General features: G+C 47.4%; 1 protein-coding gene across 2 annotated transcripts in view; it reads right to left on the bottom strand.

Moving 5' to 3' along the window:
- CRYBG1 (crystallin beta-gamma domain containing 1) overlaps window positions 1–25,318 on the bottom strand; it is a 1,845,005-nt gene that overhangs the window by 1,247,561 nt on the left and 572,126 nt on the right. Inside the window, exon 1 of one of the 2 annotated variants that reach the window (XM_069606578.1) lies at window positions 7,256–7,577. The exons of the other annotated variant lie outside the window; for it this stretch is intronic. Within the exon in view, the coding sequence (XP_069462679.1) occupies window positions 7,256–7,258 (3 nt within the window). The 5' untranslated portion in view covers window positions 7,259–7,577. Of the gene's footprint in view, window positions 1–7,255; window positions 7,578–25,318 lie in introns of those variants that run through there. 2 annotated transcript variants of the gene reach the window in all.

The following is a 25,318-nucleotide window of genomic DNA, read 5'->3' on the forward strand; positions in this document are numbered from 1 at the left end:
ACAAATGTCAGCTTCACTTAGAGGTGGGTACCTTTGCGGGCACATGGACTACATTCTTGAAGGCCAGCCCATTCCTGACTGACCATATACATAACTCTACCAGTTGTGTTTTGTGATGAATCAGGAGTATTCGTCCCTTCTCCCCAAAGGAGAGCCACCCTCTCTGAGGATGGGGAGGTGAGCTGGCTCTGCATGGCCCTCCAGAGGGGTCTCGGCAAGTGGGACCTCACAAGAAGTGACTCCCCCTTAGGAGTCCCCTTGTGACAAGGATTCCTATTCCCAAAGGGAACTCACTATGCAGGACACTTTATCTGCATACATTGGACTGCCTGGTATCCAAAACACTGTGTCCTCATTCTGTTTGGCTGTAGGTAATGTGGAAACCAACAAGTTATCTGAAAATAAAGGAGATATCACTTTAAGAAGAAATTAGCATGAAAACTGGGCTAGGAGGTCCAAACGGAGGAGAGAGAACAGTACACAGGGGGAAGCCCCCCGATGTCAGACCACCAAGGAAAGGCAGGGCTGAGTGCAGCCGCAAAGCTTGCAGCACTCCAAGAAGCAGGGATGGCAATTCGGAGATGCGGCAGGACCGGCGTAGCAGACAGCGGGAGAACCCTTGTCAGGAGGGAATCAAAGGAACCGTCCGAAGAGGTGACGTGACCACAGAGTTGCCATGGTTGGCCTGGGCCCTCCTAACTGTGCAGAAATCCAGATGATAGGAAGCGAGGAAAGGTTCCACCGGCTAACGTTCGGGGACTGCAGCAAGTTGCACAGAAGCTGAGATCGTAACAATCAAGAAACCGAGAGATGAAAAGGCAGAGAGGAAATTGACCTACCCGAGTGTGAGCCGAGCCCCGCAAAGCCACCTGTGGCGGATGCAGGTACAGGTATGTGTTTGAGGAGCGGGCGGCCACTGGGAGGGCGAATAAATAAGCAAAGAGACTATGATTGTGATCCATGTACGAGTAGAATAACGAATGAGCAGAAACTGATAGCTGAGGAAATATTCAAAAGCCTAAAGCAGGGAAAAGGTTGTTAATCGTTAAGAGAGTGGAAATAACTATTGTGGGGGAAAGAGAGAAAAGCCCAATTAGTGATTTCAAGAGACACAATTGGTAAAGAGTGGGGAGACGCCCTTAAGAAAAGTTATGAAAAGCATTAGGAGCTGAGGAAGTACACCATCAGCTGGCTCCCTCTTATGGAATAGCCTCTGCACCTTCCTGTTCGTCTTGAGCCGAACCTCCTCAAATTCCTAAAGATCCTCAAGACTTTCCTTTTCATCTCCTGCTTCCCTTCTTCCCTCCTCTGCTAATCTAACAGTCGCTGTGATTGGTGACCATGGCCCTCATGTGAGCTTGGGGCTCAGGCCTCCCACATCCAATCGCCTTTAGCCTCTCCCTACACACAGCACTTGGCACTTACTGACATTCGTCACTGTTGGCCCGAAGTTATCCATTATTTTATTCAGATGAAAGTCCCCTAGCCCTTTCTACACTGGACACTTACACCTGCTGCTCACTCTCCAGCACAGGCACTCCAATATTTACCCCCCTCTCCCTGCACTTGAACGCTCTGAATGCTCACAAGGCCTAGTAGGTTTGTCTCTATCATCCAGTGTATTAATTGTTTTCTAGCCCATGTTCCCTCTGTGATGCCCTGTGGGCGCTTTGAAACACAATTTACTAGTTGTATAAGCGCCTAACAAATGCACAGTAAACAAACATAAGAAAGATGGAACTTGATAAAGTCATCTCAGAGATGGGGAAATTTCAAAACGAATAAGTCAGAGGAACAACTCAGAAAGAGCAAGATGTTTAAGAGACTATACGCAAGAGAACAATATTATGGGTCACTTGATCGGTAAAAAAAAGGTCCACCAACAGTTGGGAAGAGCTGCAGGAGCTCATGAAAGAGACAGTAGATTAAGGGAGGAGATCATCCTAAGCAGTGGTTGTGGGATAAAAAAACATTTATTATTTTATTTTTTATTTTTATTGTGCTTTATGTAGACCTCTGTCCAAAGCGCTTTACATAAAAGAAAACAACGGTACATAAGAATCAGTAGTGCATATCAACATTCAGACACTTCTAGTAACAGGCAATCAAGGAGAGTGGGGCAGGTGAGTTTTCAGAGAACAACGGAACAGAGAATAGGAAGTAATAGAACGGAGAGACAGGGGGAGCATGATCCAATGAAGAGGAGCAAGGAGCTGAAAAGAACGAAAGTGGGATTGAGTGCAGGGGTAGTGAGGAGCATTCAACCTGAAAAGACAGGAAGAACGAAGAGTACGAGAGTGAGTGTAGAAAGAAAGAAGAGAAGCAAGGTAGCCAGGAGCGAGCCCATAGAGAGCTTTTAAAACTAAAGTGAAATTTAAGTTGAGAATGGAAGGGTAGCCATCCAAGAGAGGCAAGAGAAGGAGGGATCGAGTCCTGATAGGAAAGAAGACAAAGTAAGCGAATAGAATAGTGACAGATTGATTTAAGAGGAGCTATACGTGAGCAGCGAAGGCCAAAGAGCGTAACAGAACAATAAAATAAGTAAGAAAAAATTAGTGCAGAAACGAGAAGTTTTGTGGCATGAAAAGTAAGAAAGGAACGGACTCATATCATATTTACTTATATGATAGGTTATTTTTAATGCGCTTAATACGCGGACCGGGGGATTGAACCTGTGGTGCTCCACGTCGTCTTGCTTCCAAGGCAAGTACGTTGCCCCTGAGCTATCCTCCCGAGACTTGTGTGAAACCAAAAAGCCCTGGAAGAAGCCGCAAGACAAAAAGGCAAAGGGGAGGTCACCAGAAGAGAGAGATTCTTTTGGGCCCAATCCAGGTCATATTATTAGTGGTAGGATGAGGTAGCTTTAGGTTCGGACTGAGGACATTTTTGATTTTCAACTTCCTGATGACAGACACACACCTTAGATTAATTTAGTCAGGTACGGAATTCCCCTATAGCGACAGGGCTATATAGGCCTTGCCTATTATTTAAAATAAAAGCACTTAAAAATGTCTGTGTTGTGTCCGGCTCTTTCTTCCAACCCACCACAGTTTCCACTTCTAACGAAGTGCCTGCCGAGAGGTAAAGTGTGTCCTACTGGATTTTCAGTGCAGTCACTGTCTCCATTCAATAAATCAAAAATTAGTCCTGGGCGCTCCTCTATGAGAACGAACACAGCAAAAATTGCTTGTTCTTTGGGAAGGTACCCACTCTAGAGTCTGCAGCCACACTTTAGCTCACTGTGCCTTTCACAGATGGGAAATATCCATTTGCATATCAGTCTTTGTCCCATCCACATGGGCAGTCCAGCACCGAAATGCTATGGCAATTCCCTGTTGCCAAGCTGTTGGTACTCTTGTTCAGAAGAGAACTGCCATAGCATTTTGGTGCTGGACTGCCCATGTGGGCGGGACAAAGACCGATATGCAAATTGATATTTTCCTTCTGTGAAAGGTACAGTGAGCTAAAGTGTGGCTGCAGACTCTTGAGGGGGTACATTCCCAAAGAACAGGACATTTAGCCGTGTTCGTTCTCAACGAGGGGCGCCTATGGACTATTTTTTACTGTCTCCATTCACCCTGCTAGATGAAATCGCACTTCTGTTTTGGAATAGACCTTCCACTGTCATTATTTCCAGAAAGGCATTCCTTAGCTGTCTGGACCAGGTTATCCTCAGGGTTTCAACGCCAGAAATCCTTCTGCTTCCCGATATCCATTCATGGTTCTTTGGGTCAGTTGTCCATGACTCCTGTCCAATATGCTGCCACTGGATTGGTTCTGGTCGGGCAGACACGTGTGTATCCAATCGTTTCCCTTGCCGTGATCTGTTTGCCGGAGCTAGAAACGTGTCCGTTGATATTGGCCAGGTAAAGCTTTATGACTTCATATGCATCTTCTGAGCCTTAGCTCCCTGGGGCAGTAGTTGGCTTGCTCTAGCAGCATCCCCTAACAACGAAAGCCCTGCCATTCTGCTGCCCCGATTACTTTCCATATGGTGAAAAGTCCTACCTTGGGAAATGCCCTATTCACATTGATTCACTGGTGCATTTTATGTCTCTGTGCAGCTTTGCTGTTATATTCTCTGACTCTGTGTCTTATAAAGGTAAAGAGTGCATGCAAGATGAGGTCTGTCAGACATTAATGCTCATCAGAATTTCAGATATATGATAAACAGTGCTACATGCCCAAAAAACATTACCCCAGCTGCTACCTGAGGATTTCACCAGCCCAAAAGAATGTTCCTCGCTCTTTTATTCCCTCCATTGCCATTGAGCACTTAACCTTAACTGCAGATGGAACAGACTTTTTTATTTAAATTATTAATTACAATTTGCATTAACTCTTGCAAATGCTGTACATCACTGGACATCAGATGTTTGCCCTGGCCTTTTAAAAAACGAATTGTAAATTAAGTTGTGAGGGGCAGGCGGTGTTTTTCACAGTGTTGATAAGCAGGAATGTGAAGTAATGGGGTTCTTCAAGACAGACACCACGCTGGAGCCTGCAGGTAAGTTTTTTCCTGACTCTGAGTACAGGTAAGTCATAAGGTAGGAAGTACTGGGACATCCACCCCAGCCAGCACAGCAACTCCAACTATCACTGTAGATCCCTTAGAACCCTGTCTCACCAACACTCCAGGACCCTTTCGTCAACACTCCAGGACCCTCTCACCAACCTCCAGGACCCTCTAACCAACACTCCAGGTTCCATATGACCTCACATTCTGCATCCACACACACAGATGCCCATAACAGAATGCTCGATTACAAGAAGAGAAACGCACAAGGGAATGAATGCCTGCTGGACAATAACATGAACTACCTCGCTGGGAACCAAGGTGTACATCTTTAGTCTGCTGGGACAAGCATGGCTGCTGGGAGGGTGATTTCATCAGCCGTCACTGCCTATAGAAAGTAAACGGATCAGTGCTTCTCGGATACCTATTGCACAGACATAGTAAGTATGATGGATAGATGATTAAAGTCGTAGAGGGTTGTGCAGTCTGACTCAAGAAGCAAAAGTATTGGTTCTCTCTCCCTCTCTCTCTTTCTCCCTCTCTCTCTCTCTCTGGGGTGTGAATGAGAGATCAAAAGTGAATGATGAGAAATGGCAGGTGGACAAAAGTCTCATACTGACTGTGGACTACTCTGCACATACCAATGGCAAAAAAGATAACAGGCCTGGGGAAGTGGAGGAGAAAACTCCCACAGCAGAATGGAACATATAAAGCACGTGCGATGAAATGCACAGTGCTCCCATCTGCATTCATTACGTTGCATTTTAGCATCGAGAAGGGAATCCAAACTGCTCGATTGTGTTGGGCCTGACAGGTTATGCCCCCAAAAGGTGGTGCTACTGAAAGGCCATGTACTTCTGTAGGCTTCGAATCAAACTGCCCAAAGCCAAACCTTGAAGGTTTGGAACCGTACCACCAACTCCAATACATCTTATTACAAACCCCATTCTTCTTCTGGTACCCTATACTTATTGGTTGGTGTGGGTAATTATTAGGGTGCCACATGCAGCCGTGTAGATGCGTTGAGGCATAAGTATTGACTACAAGTGCAAACATCAGAACAAAAATAAGGTATAACTATGAGTTGGGAGGAGTTAGTCTAAGGTTTCCCCGAAAAGGAATGCCTTGAGCTCTCGTTCTTACAAGTGTTCGGCATTTTCAGAATTCTGCATGTTTCCACTTTTGCATGTTTACAGTTTTGCAGAACCTTGTGAAGTGGCCAAGACGAAATATGTATGTCAGGACATACAAAACAAATCACATAAATTAATAAGTAAATATTAAAAGTAAGGTAACGTGCGTGTAGCTCGTCAAGAGCGATTGGGAACACTGTAGCCATAGTAACCAACGACAGGAAACAGGCAACCTCCCCAATCTAGCACCCAAAGTAACATCATGGAGGATAAATGGTACATTCCTGCATGTGATCACAACAAAGCCGCAATGAAAAAGCAAAGCAACAGAGAAGTTAAGACAGGTTGGGACTAGTAGAACTAATGGGATATCACAGAGTGAATGCATTTGTGGGCGGTAGCCCATAATGCAAACAGCCCATGTGGATCTTAGCATGGATGTGTAAATTGCTCAAAGAGGGCAGCGTGCCAGCTTCCACACACGGCCTGCTAGAAATCGCGGGGAACAGTGTAGGGTCACTCACCCATGTCCAATCAGGTATGGACATTTCTTCCCGACCTGCCAAACTGGATTCGAAATGGTGGCACCCATAATAGTGGTCTTCAACTTAAGGGGAAGTAAACAACCCCCGCCCCCTCCCTTCCACATGTTTGTGAATTCCCACCCCATCCAAAAATGAAGTCTAGAGCTGAAAGTCCCCTTAACCCTGCCCGAAATCTTTAGCCACCCCACCCCGCTCGCTGCCAATGACAGCTCAGCGGACTAAAGGAAAAAAATATAACGTTGACTCGTAGGCGTTTCAGTGACCCAGGGATGCAACATAGGAGGACCCCTCACCCGCTTCTTTCTGTATCGGAATGCAATACTCCACTTTCCAACCCCCTTCCCCGCCCCCCGAGCAGGACAAAAACATTGACTGAACGTGTACAGTAGGGAAATAAACCACACAAGCGCATCATTCATGTTGCAGAAGCGATTGGAACCAGTTCCACAAACCGATGCTGACTCAAACGAATAATCCAAAAACATATTCAGACGACTGCTGTACATGGTTCCTCCCTGTAGTTTCAGGCGGCTCAGCCTGGTAACAAGAGGTGAGAGGGAGAGCGTGTCTCGGGAGCAAGCGGCATGCGAGTCGGAGTGGCACGGTGCAATAGTTATTGTGCAATATTTTCCCAGCTGCCTGTAATCCCTGGCTGGGAAGCCAGATTCCTTTTGGCGATAACCGAGAGGGAAAATGGCAAACGTGATTTTTTTTCATAAGAAGACAAGTCGTATCCGAGACTCGTTGCTTTTTCGGTCACACCTCCAGAAATACAAACAGCGACGAATTGCCAAACCGGCAGGCACCCACAATGAAACGCTGCCCTGTTCCCGCTCCACTCTGCCACCCGCCCTTATAACTACTATTTTCCCACCTGCCAAGCAAAATAAATGAGACAAGAAGTTTTACAATCAATGCTATGTACAAACCCCGTCCCCCGAGTGCCCACAAAAACAGTATTTATGAGTAACATAAAACAAACAATGCTTGAGTCAGGGGTCCCCCCCCCCCCTTTTCCCACCCCCCACAAAAATCTGAAAATAGGTGGAGCGAGGTCTTACCATGCTGAAGCAGCGCCCTGTCCAGGTGCTCTCGGGCACAAACCGAAGTTCAGTTGAAAAGCGCTGTTGTTGCTACAGTGTGTTTTCGGGACAATAAAAGGCTCATGCCGGTCTCTGCCCGCGCCTCTCCTGACTCCTCCTGGCCTGACACTTCCCCCTCGGATCCGCAGCAGCGCTCCAGCCTTTGATGTCGAGAAGCTGCATGTATATTTTTTAAACACACAACACGTCGCCCAATGTAACTGGGTAACAAAGGTATGTATGGGCTTCGTTGTAGCAATACGCTCACAAGCAGTGGGTGAGAAACATTGTTAAGTTACTCTACGGCAGTACGGTCACGGCGAAGCAGGGGTTAATGAGGTGCGTCTTTCTGTGGGTGTGACAACAAAACTCCCGAGCTTGCTGCAAGGCAGGTACGGGAGAGGTCGGGGGGGGGGGGGGGGGGACGACAGGAAGCGGTCTGACAGATACCTGGTGGGGCAGTAGTGGGGCCTCACGGAGTCCTCGCGCCTGCTTGCCATTCGGCTCTGCGCCGCTGTAATACAGGTCGTTTCCCTGGAGCTGCCCCCTGCATTCTACATACCAAGCCAACAGCGTTAACAGTCCACCAAGCGGGCAGACAAGTTTGTTTTGCTCATAGGCTGTAAACTGCCCCGGCCGCCTCTGTTACTAACTCAAGAAAATAAACGGAGCCAGCACAGATGGGTATAGGAAGTGTGTAAAAAAAAGCAACACGGTGACATTCTTCCAGGGCCGACTCAGCTCTTCTTAGGGTGACACGGAATTGGGTTCTCTGTCCCTCCATTCCGAGAGTCCTTCTATATGTAAAAAAAAACCCGCGCCGGTTTGGCAGAACCACTGCAGAGCTTCACGTTTCTGTTCGTTATGACCAAATAAACATACGTTTGTTAACTCTATATCATTATTTCTTCACTCTGGACTCGAACCTCTAACCTCTCACTTACTAACCAGGGCGTTGACCAAGTGTGACACAGAGACTTTACGTAAACGGATGCATAGCACTGCTGGAAATGGAAAATATTTATTGAGGGAATGTCACCTCTTATTAGGGGCAGGGCTTTGGGGAGGAAGGGGATGGGGAAAGGGGCGTGGCCCCCACCAGGTTGCCCAACACAGTATCACTTTATAGAACACTATCCTGGCGATTTGCTTAAAAGAAAAGAGCATTATGGGAACAACATAATGTCCACAATTTAAAATGTTAAGCATGTCATAGTGATTCAGTAAGAAAACCCTTTAAGCGAATAATGGACTCTTCTGTTTTGATTAGTCACAATATTCACCCTAATAAAGAGATGTCTGTAAATTGCAGGACATATACAGCAGTTTGAACAGCTGCAAAACTGTGTGTGAGGATTTGGCCTTTTTTGTATGCAGTCACCAGTACTGAGTGTTCTAAGGGATTGTGTCCTCCGACGTATTCCTTATCTTTGATAATACGTTTCCAGCTTGCTGGCCTCGGAAATTTTTTCTCTGTAGAGGGTGCTGCGCGTCGACGTCTGCCGAATCGATGTCCCTCGACGGCCACCGTATCGGCGCCGACGTCACCATGCCCATAAATAGCCATGTGCGGCGTCCGTTGCTCAGTTCCGTTTTTCCGCGCTTCGTGGGGCCTCGGAACATCGTTGCTCAGTTCAGTCAGATAACTAATCTACATCTACTCGAAATATACCAACTCGTTCTCGATGGCATCTTCATCGGAACCGACAACGCCGTGATCTGGCTTAAAAAAATGTCGAGACTGCGGTAAAAAAATGTTGATAATGGATCCACACAGGATCTGCTTGTGGTGCTTGGGAGCTGAGCACCATTGTCGGAGTGTGAGGACTGCATGTCCATGACGGCGAAAGCCTTGAAGGAGCGCAAGGGGAAGCTAGAGAGAGGTAAGTCAGTCAAAACCTCCTCGAAAGTTTCTTCGGCCGAGTCGAGGCATTCGTCTCCTCGCCGTCGAAAACATTCTCATTCTAGATCTCGAAGTAGCTCCCACCATTCATCGAGATCAAGACACTCAAAGAAGAGACGTCGAAGATCCCCTTACTCGTCGTCTTCTGTTTCCCCCGAAAGGGTCTCCTGCCCCACAAAACACAGCTCTCAGGCTGAATGGGAGGAATTCAGGAAGAAAATGTTAAGCGTCTTCGAGAAAGCGGCCTCGTCCCCCTCGAAGACAGCTGAGGGTGATACCCCGGGTGAAAAACCCAAAAAATCAAAACGCCGCTAGTCGCAGGACCCGGCGAAACATTCCACACGAGAGCGCCACGGGCCATCGGGTAAGAAGGCACCGTCTTCGACGTCGTCGAAGATCCCTTCGACGCATGGATCGGCGCCATCGACGCCGTTGTCGAAGGGTTCTTCGACGCATCAGTCGATCGACTCGACGCCGACAAATCGACGCCGATGAAAGAGAAGACCACGGCTACTCTACAGCCAACGGTGATTCCAAGAGCCTCCGGCACGATGCCGAGACCGTCGTCGATGTCCTCGAGTAGGATCCCGATCCTTCGAGTTGTTCGTGGTCTCTTCTGGTTTTCTCGACGCCATTTTCGGCGCCTTCGAAGCCTGTCACATCGGCATCGACGGTTTCTCGCCCAATAATGACAAATTTGGCTCCTTCTGCCTTAGAAATGGGTTTTATGCCATTTCAGAGGTCAGAGTACCCTGGATTATCTTCAATTTATGAAGAAGGGGAAGATTCTGACCAGGAAACCTTTGAGTTACAGAGGACCACACTACCTGTTTCGGAGGATTTCACCTCTGAGGAAAGAAGGTTGAAAGACCTACAGGAGTCATTACATGAGGCAAGTGGGCTGGACACTTCCCCAGAAGTGGATTTTGTTAAGCCAGACCCAGGGGAACATGCCGAAACACCCTATAGAACCCTGATGGCAAGAATTATTGAATTCATGGGTTGGTCTGCGCCCTCGCCTGTTTTCCAACAGGATGATCTGACAGACATATTAGACAAAGGTCCACAGGAGGATCCTGTGGTCCCCTTCCATACAGCCTTACAAAGAAAAATTGCATCTAACTGGGAAACTCCTGAAGTTATCCCTGCTGTCAATAAAAGATTATTAAGCCAAGTATAGGGTAGCTGCTGCTGGCCCTGAATACTTATCGAAACACTCGACTCCAGAGAGCCTGGTGGTCCAAGCGGCAACTTCATCAAGCAGCAGGACTGCTTACCCTACTGTCCCACAGGATAGAGATGACAAGAGGTACGATTCTATGGCAAAGAAAGTCTTCTCTGCTTGTAGTATGGCGTTGAAGTCCATCAACGCCACCTGTACGCTCGCCAGGTTCAGTCACACACTGTGGGAGTGTGCTTCATCAGCGGCTGACTGCATACCCGAAGGAGAGGAAAAGGAAGCCTTCCTTAACATTATTAAAGATGGCAAAGATGCCATGTGCGAGTCACTTCAAACTGGCATCGATTCCGCTGACAGTATCAGCAGGGCCATGGCGGCAAGTACAACAATCTGCAGGCATCGCGTGGTTGCGAAAGTCTGGCTTTGCTCCAGATGTACAGGCCAGACTTTTGAATATGCCCTTTGACGGCTCTTCATTATTCGGAAAAAAGGCTAATGACAGTCTGGAAAAGCTGCAGACATCTAAAGCAGCAGCAAAATCTTTAGCAGCTGCAACCAGCCAAACTCCTTTTCGCCCTTCAGGAACCTCTGGGAGAGGAAAGTCCTTTCGCTATTATTCCACATTTGGGAAAGGCAGAGGACAGCCGGCTCAAAGAGGCCAAAGGAGATCCACCCGAGGTGGACGGGTCAAAGGTACTAAGGCCGCAGCAGCAGCAGGTGCCTCTTTACCCTCGGCATCTGCATCAGCCACCCCCAAACCACTCTGAGGTCTTTCCACACAAGACACCTGTAGGGGGCAGGTTAACTCACCATCTGACGGAATGGCAGGCTATAACGTCAGATGCTTGGGCATTGGAAACAGTTGCGCAGGGTTACTGCCTACCCTTTCTACACATCCCTCAGTCATCCACCGGGGAACAGCTCTCTAAAAGTTCCAGATCCGCTCCTCTTGCAGGAAATTATAGACCTGCTAGAGAAAGGAGCCATAGAACCGGTACCTGTAGCGGACAGGAACAAGGGCTGGTACTCCCCCTACTTTCTCATACCAAAGAAGGACGGAGGACTGAGACCCATCCTGGACTTACAAGAATTGAACAAGTTCCTCAGGAAGGACAAGTTCAAGATGGTAACTCTCTCAGATCCTTCAGGCCCTCCAGCTCCAGGACTGGCTGGTATCTCTGGACCTTCAGGATGCTTATTTGCATGTGCCAATCCATCCCAAACACAGGAAATACCTGAGGTTCGCATTTGGCGACTCTCATTATCAATTTCGAGTTCTGCCATTTGGGCTGACCTCTGCCCGAGGGTCTTCACCAAGCTAATGTCGGTAGTGGCTGCGAGTCTAAGGAGGGAAGGGATCCACGTCTACCCCTACCTGAACGATTGGCTGATCAGGGCTGTATCTTCGGAACAAGCTCAGATCCAGCTAGATTATGTCTGCCACTTCCTTCACAAACTGGGCTTCTCCCTCAATTTAAAGAAGTCACAGATGATACCATCACAGAGACTCCAATTCATTGGAGCGGTCCTGGACTCTTCCCTGGGAAAAGCCTCGCCACCAGAGGTGAGGGCTCAAGATATTCTGCAGATGGTCAACAAATTTCAAAATGCCCAACGTCTCCCAGCCTTCGACTTTTTGAGGTTGCTAGGCCTCATGGCATCCTGCATCTTCCTTGTGCTAGAGGCTCACCTGAGAATGAGATCTCTTCAGTGGGCACTGAGAACTCAGTGGTCGCAATTCTCAGGGAGAATAACAGATCTCCTCCGGATTCCGGATAAAGTAGCCCGCGACCTTCTATGGTGGGCCTATCCAGAGAACATCTTGAAAGGAGAACTGTTTTGTCAACCATGGCCGGAGATAACAGTAGTCACAGACGCCTCACTCACGGGGTGGGGAGCCCATGCCAACGACTTGACCATCAGCGGTCGTTGGTCTCCATCAGAGTCCAGACTACACATCAACCTATTGGAGCTGAGAGCGATCAGACTAGCGCTGAAAGCTTTCCTACCATCAGTACAGGGGAGAAATGTCCTGATAATGACGGACAACACGGTGGCCTTGCACTACCTCAACAAAAGAGGAGGCGTAGGGTCACTACCACTGTGCAGAGAGGCAATGCAGCTCTGGTTTTGGGCTATTCGGGAAGGAATCTCTCTATCGGCAGTCCACCTAGCCGGAGAGAAGAACTTGACAGCGGACGCTCTGAGCAGGCAGAGCACAGTCTCCCACGAGTGGGAGTTAGCTCAGGAAGTCCTTCAAGAGATCTTCACCCTTTGGGGAACCCCTCAGGTGGATCTGTTCGCCACAAGCACCAACAGGAAGCGCGATCTGTTCTGTTCAAGGGAATTTCCCCCGAGAGGAGCTCTAGGAGACGCGTTCATAGTGGACTGGGAGTTTCCACTCCTTTATACATTTCCACCAGTCCCTGTTATTCCTCAAATGATCAGGAGGTTGAGAAGATTCTGGAAAACCATGATCCTAATTGCCCCAGACTGGGCCAGGAGAACGTGGTACCCGGACCTTCTAGATATGTCCATCTGCCCTCTAATCCGTCTTCCACTCAAAGAGAATCTTCTCTCGCAGAAGGGAGGTCAGGTTCTCCATCCAGACACCAGAACCCTCAACCTTCACACTTGGCTTCTGAAAGGGTGAGGTACAAGGATTGGGATCTCCCTGATGACGTCATGGAGGTGTTGCTTTCGGCCAGGAGGCCAGCAACAAAGTCTTTATACCGCTGCCGTTGGAACAAATTTTGCAGCTGGTGTAGGGAAGAGAACATCGACCCTTTTTCATGTGGTACACCAACAGTGTTATCGTCGTTTCTACTCTACTTGGCAAACTCAGGCCTCCAAGTTGACACTGTGAAAGGCTATCTCGCAGCGCTTTCAATCTTCAAGCGCACTGCGGAGGAACCATCTTATTTCAAACTACCTCTAGTGATACAATTTCTCAAAGGATTAACTAATGTTTATCCTCCAAAACCATTCCAGGTTCCCTTATGGGACTTAAATTTAGTCTTAAACTTCCTAATGGGCACTCCATTCAAACCACTTCACTCTTGTTCGCTGAGATTTCTCACGCTTAAAACTGTCCTATTGGTAGCACTAACATCTGCTAGGAGGGTGAGCGAGCTACAAGCTCTCTCCTGTAAACCCCCACATAATATTTTCCACAAGGACAAAGTTGTCCTACAGGTGAAGCCTAATTTCCTCCCAAAGGTGGTTTCTGAATTTCATATTACTCAGAAAATTACCTTACCTTTGTTCTACCCTGCTCCCCATCTGGGGAAAGAGGAAGAAAGGCTATAAAGGCTGGACCCAAGGCGAGCTCTAAGCTTTTACATCAGCAGAATGGCTAGGATCAGGCAAGCAGACCAACTGTTTGTAGGATACTCAGGTCACAAGTTGGGACTACCCATAACAAAACAAACCATTTCCAGGTGGCTAATTTTGGCCATTTTGGAATGTTACAAACTGGCAGGGAAAGAGCCACCCCAAAATCTTAGGGCTCATTCAACCAGGGGTATCGCAGCCTCTTCGGCTCTCCAAAGAGGGGTACCGGTCAGAGACATATGTGTGGCTGCCACATGGTCGTCCGCACATACATTCACAAAATTTTACAACCTGGATTCCTCCACTAGTCAAGAGACCAGATTTGGCAAGGCCGTATTACATTCGGTCCATCCTTAAAGGGATACATAACATTCTTACTCCCACCTCCAATTACATGCCACTGCTATGGGACTCTATCAAAGATAAGGAATATGTCGGAGGACACAATCCCTTCGAAGAACAAGTTACTTATTACCTTGTAACGTTCTTTCGACGGGATGTTCCTCCGACGTATTCCTTATCGCCCCTCCCATCCATCCCAGCAGTAATACTTCCCTTGTGGTTGCAGCTTACGCTCCTTCAAGGTCAATAACCAATTCAGGCATGACTTTTCTTATGATACAAAACGGAACTGAGCAACGGACGCCGCGCATGGCTATTTATGGGCATGGCGACGTCGGCGCCGATACGGTGGCCGTCGAGGGATATCGACTCGGCGGACGTCGATGCGCAGCGCCCTCTACAGAGAAAAAATTTCCGAGGCCAGCAAGCTGGAAACATATTATCAAGGATAAGGAATACGCCGGAGGAACATCCCGTCGAAAGAACGTTACAAGGTAAGAAGTAACTTGCTCTTCTGAACTGCTCTTTGAAGAAGAGGTTGTGCATAGGGTGCAACCTCTGCTACAAAAAGCACACTGCTTCCAGAAGACACAGAATTTGCGAGAGCCCCGTTAGGCCCATCCCTGTGCTGATCCACAGTTAGTCCTGTAATAGATATTAGAGCAAAAGCAATTTGTTTTTAACTTCATTAGTCACAACTGAAGCTGCACTGTTTAAATCCAGGAGCACTGCTGTAAGCAAAACTGGCCAATTGGCCGGCTCTCGCCATGCTCCGAGATCTAGCATCAGATGTCTAGGAGGATCTCGAGAACTGACCTGCATGATAATCATTCCTGCACACCCCCCGCCACCCAGACCCTCCCCGAGGTCACACCGAGGCATCTTTGACCCTTGGTGAACTTGGGGGCTCTGTGCTCTAATCTGCTCCATGCGGGCGCACACAGAGCAGATTACATTACCAAGCTCCCCATCTTTCTATGTAGCCCCCCAGCTCCGCCTAGGGACCAATTTAACACACATGAAGCTCGGGGCCCTGCGATCGGGGTCTTTTCCTTGCAATGGATTCTGGTAATTGTAGTCTCTCAAGATGGGGGCGAGGGTCACAATGGTACACGTTTTGCCTAACATATTTCTACTGTGTTTATAAACGATGGCTTGAAAAGTAAATTGTTGAAAGCCAACCAGGGGGGTGAGGAGGCGCGATGACGAGTGCAAGCGAGTCGTGATTATTTGTCCAGGATGTCATGTGGCAAGAGTTCTTGCTGTCCTGGAGGCTGCCCCTCGTCAGGTGATGGGACCCCAAAGCGATTTTAAAGTGGCACTGATAACATATGTTTGGGTGCACCACTGTCACGTACGTGATTTAAAGTGGAATTGATGTACAGTGTGGAGTTTGGAAAAGAAGCTGCATGAAACAAATTACACCATTTTTAAACTATCATTTTGAACATTTCCTTTGAGCAGAGTTCAACTATGAACTCTGCCCCTCCACCCCTACCCAGCCCTGTGCGATCCTGCTCACCTTTTTTCCGTTTCCACCACTGGCTGTAAGTGTAGGAGGGGGAGGGGCAAGGTGGGAGAGAAGAGCGTCTTGGGCCGGCAGGCATAGTCCTACTTTTATGGCGGGTCCCGCTTTTATATTTTGAAAATCTGGTCACCCTATCCTTAAGAGCTTGACACGTTGAGTGCCATTAAATTGGGTCATAACATATTAGTATCCTCATTTTAGAGCTTGACCAATCAGGTGCAAGGGAACACACGCTTAACCAATCAGGTGCAAGGGAACACAGCTGTACTCACTGGCATTAGCTGCTTCAATGCACTACTCCCTCTCCCTTGCTATCCTCCCACAAGCCCATCAAAATGCCTCTACTTCGCATCCCGCCTACCGTCCTGCCCTCGGCCCTCTCGTCCTCGGCCACCATGGCAAGCGGTTACATGCATGATATGCACCATGCGCTCTGTTGCATAGCGAGAGCGCTTCAAGATGACAGTGGTGGAGTTACCACAGGGCCAGACTGCCGGCCAGGTTAATATCCCCATTAGCACCCACTGTTTAATAACTGCAGGTCGTAATGGTGTCTTTTTATTATCTTATCTTATATGCCATACAGCACATAAGCTATTTGTTTGGACCACCAAGGGTGTACTTGGCTTTAAAGAACACAATAGAGTAATTATGCAATGAACATGTGCTTCTCCACTTGTACAGCATGTTTCCCAAAATGTACCCCTTTAAGAAGAGCAAGTCCCCTCCACTCAGGCACAGGAGGTGAAATTGTATACTATGACTGGTTTCACTGTACCTATGCTTGCCACCTGCTTCCCAGACTTGCATTGTAACACAAACCAGCTGCTATATTACCTGCTGTAATTGTACATTGTGTATGTATTCTTAACTCTACTGCAAGATGACTTGTATTTGTATTGGCTCTATTTTGTAAATCTTGTATGTATATTTAATTCAATCACTTGCTAATTGGCGTGCATCTGTAACTCTGTAACCAAGGTAAAGCGCCCAGATACCCGAGGCTTAAGTGTGCTATAGAAATAAATAAACTAAACTAAGCAGCGCTTCCCAAGGGCCTATACATTGTTTTACTTCTTACACCTCAGCCAAAAGAGCCCAAGTAAATTGGCAAACGAAAAAGAGCCTAGCCAATTAAATGAAGATGCATTATTTGTCTGTGAAAAGACCCATTCCGGAACTATCGAAATGGTTGTAAAAAGAAGTGGCCATGTGAACAGAAAAGAAAAAAAAAACAATCGATCTTTCCTGCTTACTCCGACCTCCTATCCCAGAGCAAAAAGGGGAGGAAGCCAACATTACCGCTATGTAAAAAAAGAGCTATTATTATGCAAAAAAACAGCAGACTGGAATTCAATACAATTGCATATCAAACTCGATTTCAGGATATTTTCATGTACTTACAATTTGTAGCATGTGGTTCCTGTATACAAATGTAATCAATATTAAGGCCGCGTATTGAAACGAAAACCACACCAGAAACATGCAATTTCACATGCGCCAGTGACCCTTTCCTCCCGGGTATTCACTCATTTTCCAATCCACATTGAAAACGTGTTGGAGGCGCACGAACCTCCCTCGTTTTTTTTGTTTTTGCGATAGCCTCCATCCCAAGGTAGAGTGTTAAAATGAGCTCATCTGTCGGAAAAGACAGGCGCCTTTGTTATTAAAAAAACAAAAAAAATGCTGGGAGGATGTGTAACCATCAGAAAAAGGCTGTGTTGAAATTTCCCAAATGAAATCCTGGTTCCAACCCACACCTCAAGGCAAAACACTGAAACAATGAGAGCAGGCTTTGCAGAAAAAGGCGGCAAAGGTGCTCCCATCCCCCAGCGACAGCCACTGAACACATTCCCCTTCGCCCATCGCCATCTTTTCAGAACCCGGGCGCAAGCGTCACGATCTAATTAAACAGCAACAGGCTGCTACTTATCGCCCTTCTAGTAACTGGTCCCATAATTGGAAAGCGCATATCTATGCCTAAGTCTAGAGCCACTCATTGGCTGCCGCTCTTACACGGAAGAATGAATGGCCTGAAACTGGTGGCTCGGTCAAGCTGGTGCGCTCTTGTCGCCCACACAAATGCACAAATTCCACTACTACCCATGACATCGCCACTGGCTCCCCTCCGACCAAATGCTCGCTGAAACGAGGATAGGTCGCTAGAGTAGTTCCGAGTAAACAAAGCAGTAGACTGGTTGACATAGTTCTCAAACTTTTGAGTCCCCAAGGCGGATGAAGGCACCCGATTTTGCTTTTGGCGGGTGAAAGCCATTGCCTTAAATGAGCATGTAAGGAACTTGGGTGAAAAAACAGCTGCCTATATGTTGGGTGACACCCCATTAAAATCGTGTGAGTTGAGAGGTATGCTGTGAGCAGTGGACACTTCTAAAATATTTACAGAGAAGATGTGCCAAGCATTGTTGCACGTTAGCTCATTATGTATGTATGTATGCATGCATGCAAGGAGTGTGTATATGTATTATATAATGTGCGTGTGAATGCGTGTATGATGAATGGGATACTGGGCACTTGTGTGAATGAGGGAATGTACAATGAATGGGGCGCGAGTGAGTGGATGTTGTGTAAATGTGTGTGTGCGCACGCTTATGTGTAATGCTGGTCAGAGGAGCTGCTTTTGGCAGGTAGAAGGTAGGAGGGGAGTTGTGGTGGATGGGAGAGGGACAGTTGGGGAAGGGGGGATTTTGCTACACATGCCATTGTAGTGGGCAACCACGATAAAGTAAGCACAATATGTGTTTTGTAGCTGTAATCACATTTTGGTGCAGCCAGTCTAGCTATTTATTACTCTGGCATAACTTTTGTTTTACTGGATATGATATGATATGGCATTTGTAAGGCGCCTATAAACACAAGTGTTTCAAGGCACGAGGAGGCAAGGAAGGGGTAACAGAGGGAGGACAGAGTCAACGATCTTACTAGGCCAAGTGATATTGACATCGCGCAAGTGCAAGGGAGGGGGGAGGGGAAAAGTGCAAGGGGAAAGAGGAGGGGGCAGTGCTGTACATGGGATCAAAACAATAACAAGAAGTGCGGCCAGCAGGTGGTAAGTGCAGACAGCAGGTGTCCAAAAGTGCAGGTAGGTGGACTGTAGGGTTACACATACAGACCCACGTGCAAGGGTTGCCGTGAGGCAGTGCGGGTGTGCAACTGGGCAGGTAGAGACCTCAGCCCGAAATCAGAAGGTAGCCAGGTGACCAGTGCAGTATCAGACAGGAAATCAATAGCAGAGAGGAAGACGGAAGGCAGAAGCAAAGCGGAAGGTTTTAAATTGTTTTCGGAACCAGAGATGGTTCTCCTCGAGTTTCAGAGAGGCAGGGTGGCTGTTCCAGAGGGAGGCCCCCAGCCGAAGAAAGAGATCAACCACCAACTTGTTGCTTCGAGAAGCGACTGACCCTGACGGAGTTGGAGGTGGAGGAGCGAAGAGCTTGAGTAGGAAGGTATTTACGAAGAGAGAGTTGGAGGTATTGATGACCCAGGCCGGTTCCATGTAATAATGTCGCCACAAAAATCTCGCCATGCAAAAATATCACCGAAAAATGGCAGTTTTTTGTGGCGACATTATTGCATAGAACATGCGGGGGACACCCCCGCAACCCCCAAACTTCCTTTTCCCGGCGATATTATTTACGGCGACCATATATATATGGGGATAATATTACTCGATACCCCCAGGCCCCAGAGGGCCTTGTGGACAATGCAGAGGGTCTTGAACCTAATTCTTGCAGCCACTGGGAGCCAATGCAGAGATTTCAGTGCTGGAGAGATACAATCCCTGGGCTTGAGGCCAAGGACACGTTTTGCAGTCCTGTTCTGGACGAGTTGCAGAGGGCGGAGAGTAGAAGGCAGATTTAGAAAGAGGCTTTTGCAGTAGTCCAGCCTAGATAGAACCAGAGCTCTAGAGACAGCAAGCTTCTGGGGGAAGGAGAGGAAAGGAAGAATACCTCTGAGGAGGTGCAGTTGGTAGTTTGACTTCTTAGAGATGTCAGAGATGGGAGGAGAAAAGGATAGTGTGTAGTCAAAGATGACTCTGAGGTTCTTAGCCTCACAGTTGGGAGTAGAAAGAGGGCCAAGGGAGGCCAGCCAGAGAGTGACAGGAAAGGAGGGTTCAGTTGTGCCAATGGGGAGAATTTCTGTTTTTCTGGCATTAAGGCATAGTTCGTTGGCGGTTTACAACTCCGGGATAGCGGATAGACAGTCCGAGATGAGAGAAAGAAAAGAGGTGGCAGAGAGGAGCCTGAAAACAAGCGGAGTCATCCGCATAGCACTGAAATTTGGAGCAGAGAGTGGCAAAGCAGTGGGCGAGAGGTGCCAGGTATCGGTTCAACATCCAGAGAGAGAGGTAAGACCCATGGGGAACACCACAGGTAGAGAGTTAGATAGAGGAAAGGAAGGCCCCAAGTTGGACCTTGGAGGGTCGATCAGAGAGGAACAAGGTCAGCCAGGCCAGGGCCTGCTCAGTGATACCCAGGTCATCACCTAGACGATTGAGCAGGATGGCATGGTTGACCGTGTCAAAGGCAGAAGACAGATCGAGTAAGATGAGGACAGAGGGGAGATTAGAATCAAGGTCAGAGAGCTGGTCTTCACGGATGTTCAGGAGAGCAGTTTCCATGTTTCTGGCTGTTCTGAAGCCAGGCTGATGGTCATGGAGACAACCAACAGATTCAGTGTGAAGATTAGGCTGGGAGATAGCCAGCTTTTCCAGGAGTTTGCCCAGGAAAGGAGTGATGGAGATCGGGCGATAGTTAGCCGGGCAGAACATGTCAAAGTAGGCATGACACGTGTTATTACATGGCTATACGGGCATTTTGGTGCAGTCAGTCTAGCCATTTCTTTCTCTGGCTTGACATTTTGTACTGGGCATCTCTTGTAAAGTAAGCATGAAAAGTGTTATTACTTGTCTATACTGGCCCCTTATCTGGGCATACTGCCATATATTGGCAGAGCCAGCGTGGACCGATTTTCTTATAGTATAATTATTGCCATATTTTGGTGCAGCCAGAATGGAAATGCATGGGCGCAGCCAGCATGGACATGTTTTTACATGGAATAGCCAAAATTACTGAAAACAAATTACCGACCCCACCAAAAGACCTAAAATACATACCACCAAAAGCTCTAACTACAAAAAGTTAAAACCTTTTGTGTTATGTATATTTTGGTGGGGTCTGTAAAAAAACAAAGGCTGTGGGGGTGTCATCCGCAACACCTCGCTCACCATACTATGCAGTATAGTGAGCGGGGCTTGCGGGAGACACCCCCACATTTGCCCGGCAAAAAAATAAAATAACGAAAAGGACCCTACAGCGCCGGTTCCCGATCACGGAAGTGAAAGGGAACCAGCCTCGCAGGGATACAGCGTGTCGAGGTGAAAGGTAAGTGGGGGGGTGCAGGGGTTAGTTATTGGGGTTGTATTACAAGGAATGTCCACATGAGAAATGTACGAACATTTATGTAGGATGTACATTTCTCAAGCAGTAATTTCCATCGCAGACCTTTCCGCCACAGTAAAACAACCCCAATTCTTTTACACTGGCATATAAAGAACAGAAATGTATGATTTGTATTTAATTACATTTTTTCTGTGTATTTATAATGCGCCTATACAGCCAAATAGTGTTTCAATGTGCATCAAGGAAGGGGGCGGTACAGGGAGAACAAACAAGAACATTCCTACTAGTCCTTGAAACATTCGGAACGTGCAAGTGCTGTAACAAGAAGGGAGGGGTGGGGCAGAGAGGTGAAGGTAGGATGGGATGAACAGGGAAGAAGACAAACCATAACGTTCCTACTAGGTTGTGAGACAATTTGGAGCATGCAAGTGCAGTAACAGAAAAGACGGGAGGGGGAAGTGTAGGTTGGGGAGGAACAAGCAAGAGGACAGCAATAACGTTCCTTCTAGGCTGTGAGACGATTCAGAGCGTGCAAGTGCAGTACCTTTATTTATTTATTTTGCATCTTATGTAGCACACCAAGCCCAAAGGCATCTGGGCGCTTTCTTACAGAATAGGAATGTTACAGTTGCAGTTGTTACACAGAAAATATATACAAGACGGACATAAAGCATGGTATTAACATTACAGATAGGGTAAAGTATACACAATGTTTACAGTAAGTGAAGGTGCGCAGAGGGCTGTAGCTAGTTGGGCGCACGTGGATTGGTATGTGGATGTGGATGGTGTGCATTAGTAACCAGGCTTTGAGTGAAGAGGTGCGTTTTGAGTTGTCTGCGGAAAATCCACAAGGATTCTTGTGCTCTGAGTGGGAGCGGCAGAGAGTTACAGAGTTTGCTGGCAATCGAAGGGAAGCTTCTACCACCTGCATTTTGGAGCTTGAACCTGGGAATAGCGAGGCAGTGTTGGTATGCTGCTCTAGTCGTTCTTATGCACTGTGTCATGGTGATTATGTCAGACATGTATGCAGGGGCCATCTGGTGAAGACATTTGTGCGTTAAGTTAAGTGATTTGAACATGATACGTTCATGCACCGGCAGCCAGTGTTGCTGATGTCTTGTTGCTGATATGTGTGCTGATTTTGGGAATGTTCAGCGCATTATTTTGAAGGAACTTTAGCTTCCTGATAGTCTGGATTTTAGTGCCGCCATATAAGGCGATACAGTAGTCGAGATGGGTAGGACTAATGCTCCGGCTAGAGCCATACAGCTGTCCAGTGTGAGAAATTGTCTGCAGGCGCTAATGAGTTTGCAGGTGTAGGTGGTGGCTGATGTTGTGGCATTAACTTGTTTATTGAGGGTGAGTGAGGAATCTAGATAGAAACCAAGCGTTTTTACCTTGTTGAAGGATTTGAAGGCATCATTTAGTTTGGTGAGCTTGTTTTGAGAGCCTATGAGGAGCAACTCGGTCTTGTCACCATTTAAGCATAGCCCATGAGGTGCCAGCCAAGCTTGAATGGTGAGGTATATGGCATTGAGAGTGTCTGTGTCATATTATAGCTGTAAGGAAGAAAGCAGCCCTCTACGGAGCAGGTGCTCCCTCGGTCCACTGCAGGAGCAGTGGGCAAACCTCTGATGGCCCAGCTGATTTCTTTGTGAAGCGACGGTAAGCGCATTGAAAACTGTGCATGTAAATTCAGAAATAGCGTTCTCAGCTACGTGCGCCAGAATTGCTTCGATTTGCCCCTACACGTCTCTGATTGGCTTTCAGGCCGTTTTTTACCAGCCTATCCCGTGAGCCGGCAGGCGGAAGCCGGCCCACATCTGCAAGGCCCAAGGAGACAAGGACAGACCCTGTCCTCAGCCTCTGCCAGAACCCCTGCATGAGATGATCCATCACGCATGCACCACTAAGGTAAAACTACAGCCCTAGTGGCTACCGAACCCTTGTCTGCTTTGTTTATGCACCCGTCGTCGAACTATACATCCCGCCCACGTGTGCATGCCAAATACCGAATCGTAATGTTATAACTCCTTCAAGCATGCAGCCCCCTCTCGAAATATACCTAGCATTTCAATCATGTTCAGCGTCCTGCACACCCTCTTTCCATGACTCTCAATTCTACCTCTAACCCATAGTCAAGCATAAACCTTGATGTGTTCTTACTATTGCTGCACTGTATTATACCATATTCGTGCACACATGCTCTTGATCTTGTGTATCCCACACCTACCGGTTATATGCGTTCCATGTACTGCCTCACTTTTGTTGTTTACACTATGTGGTGCCACATAGGCATTGGATTTACTCCTGCTGTCTAATTGCTATCTCGCCCAGTTGCCTTTACTTGTATTAACATATTGGTGTGGTTTAATTGCCAATTGCTAACTGTAACCTCGCCTAGCTGCTTCATTTGTATTAACCTACCTTGTTTACTATCGCTGCGCAACTGTGATCTGGCCCAGGCGCCCAATTGCCTCACTTGCACTGTAGTATTTGTGCTGTTTAACTGCTAATTGTTAATAGCAATTTAATAGCAGTTTCACCTCATTGGCATTGCCCAATTCTTGCTGCTTGGCGGCGATCTGGCCCAGGTGCCTCACCTACATTGACCTACTTTGTTTATTCTTGCTGCCCAACTGTGATCTGGCCCAGGTGCCTCACCTGCTCTAACCCATTTTGTTTATTATTGCTGTTCACCTATGATCTGGCCTAGGTGCCTAGTTGCCTCACAGGCACTGCCTTATTTGTGCTGTTTAATTGCTACCCGGCCTAGGTGCCTCTACTTGCATTGCCATTCTCCTGCTGTTTAATTGAGAAAGATGTTAAGTCTAATAATTCTGTTCTGCACAATGGCTGCCACCTTACACATTGGTACTAGAAGCCAAGTATGCTGCACTGAGCTCCTTCCAGCACCTATCCTAGATCCCTGCCTACCCAAACCGACAAATACAGCCACATATAATGCAACCTCCTTACAACCTACACACTCAGTGCCCCAGGGACAGCAACCTATGCTTCTCTACCATGTGCCACGTCTAATAGAAAGAACAAGTTACTCTCTTACCTGGTAACGTTCTTTCGATGGGATGGTCCGATGACGTATTCCATATCTATGACAGTAATCACCACAGCTGTGCTGCTTCAGAAAATCTTTTGGCGTCTGCGTCCTGCGTCGATGATGTTGATACGCCGTCCTCGAGGACCTCCTCCGATGGCCGACGTCACCAGATGTTATAAGTAGGACGCACGACGCCATAGCCTCAGTTGTAGTTTTTTTTCCCTGAACGTGTGGCACAAATCTTCTGCCAGTATGACCACAGAAAGCCTTGCAGAAATGTAAGCTTCAATCGCAAAAGAAATTCTGTAGCGGGGTAGGCAGGGAGGGAGCGATATGGAATACGTCGTCCGACCATCCAATTGAAAGAACGTTACCAGGTAAGAGAGTAAATTGTTCTTTGAGGGGATTGGGTCCTCCAATGTATTACATATCTATGACAGACTCCCAAAGCAGTACCAATGTAAGGAGGTGGGAAAAAGAATTTAGAATATACAAATTTAGAATGCCCAATCAAATTGCAGAGTAAAGGACCGCCTTGCCAAAGGCCATATCCTGCCCATGGATAGAATCTAGGGAGTAGTGACGTACAAAAGCATGGACCGAAGCCCAAGTGGTTGCTTCACAGATGTTACGAATAGGAACACCCCTCTGCAGGGCAGTAGAGGCAGCCATACCCCTAGTAGAATGGGCCTGCAAGCCTACCGGAGGGTCCTTAACCACCAATCGGTAACATTCAGAAATTGCCAAGATAATCCATCTAGACAAAGTCTGCTTAGTGACAGCTTGTCCCAAACACCTTCCAGCGTAACCAATAAAGAGCTGATCGTCCACTCTGACCAGGGACATGCGTGAAATGTAGGAACTTTAAGCTCTGCTAGGGTCTAACCTATGGAGCCTCTCCTCGTCTTTGCCAGGATGCATAGGAGGATAAAATGCCGGAAGAATGACCTTCTGGCCCAAATGAAATTCCGACACCACCTTTGGAAGAAAGGAAGGACGAACTCCAAGGACAACTCTGTCCTTATGAAACACAGTGAAGGGTGGCTTAACTGAAAGTGCCTGTAACTCACTCACTCTGCAAGCGGAAGTGACCGCAACTAAAACTACAGTTTTAAGAGTTAGCAGTCTCAAAGGGCAATAATGTAAAGGCTGAAATGGAGCACCATCAGAAACTTGAGAACACCTGGAAAGGTGACGGAGGGAACACATTAGAGAGCCCTTTCAGAAACTGAGAAATTAAAGGAATTTTAAAATAAGAACACTCCTCAGACGAGCGCT

This window comes from Ambystoma mexicanum, chromosome 4p (genome assembly GCF_040938575.1).
Source record: "Ambystoma mexicanum isolate Mex_15411 chromosome 4p, UKY_AmexF1_1, whole genome shotgun sequence".
In the NCBI taxonomy this organism is placed as follows: domain Eukaryota; kingdom Metazoa; phylum Chordata; class Amphibia; order Caudata; family Ambystomatidae; genus Ambystoma; species Ambystoma mexicanum.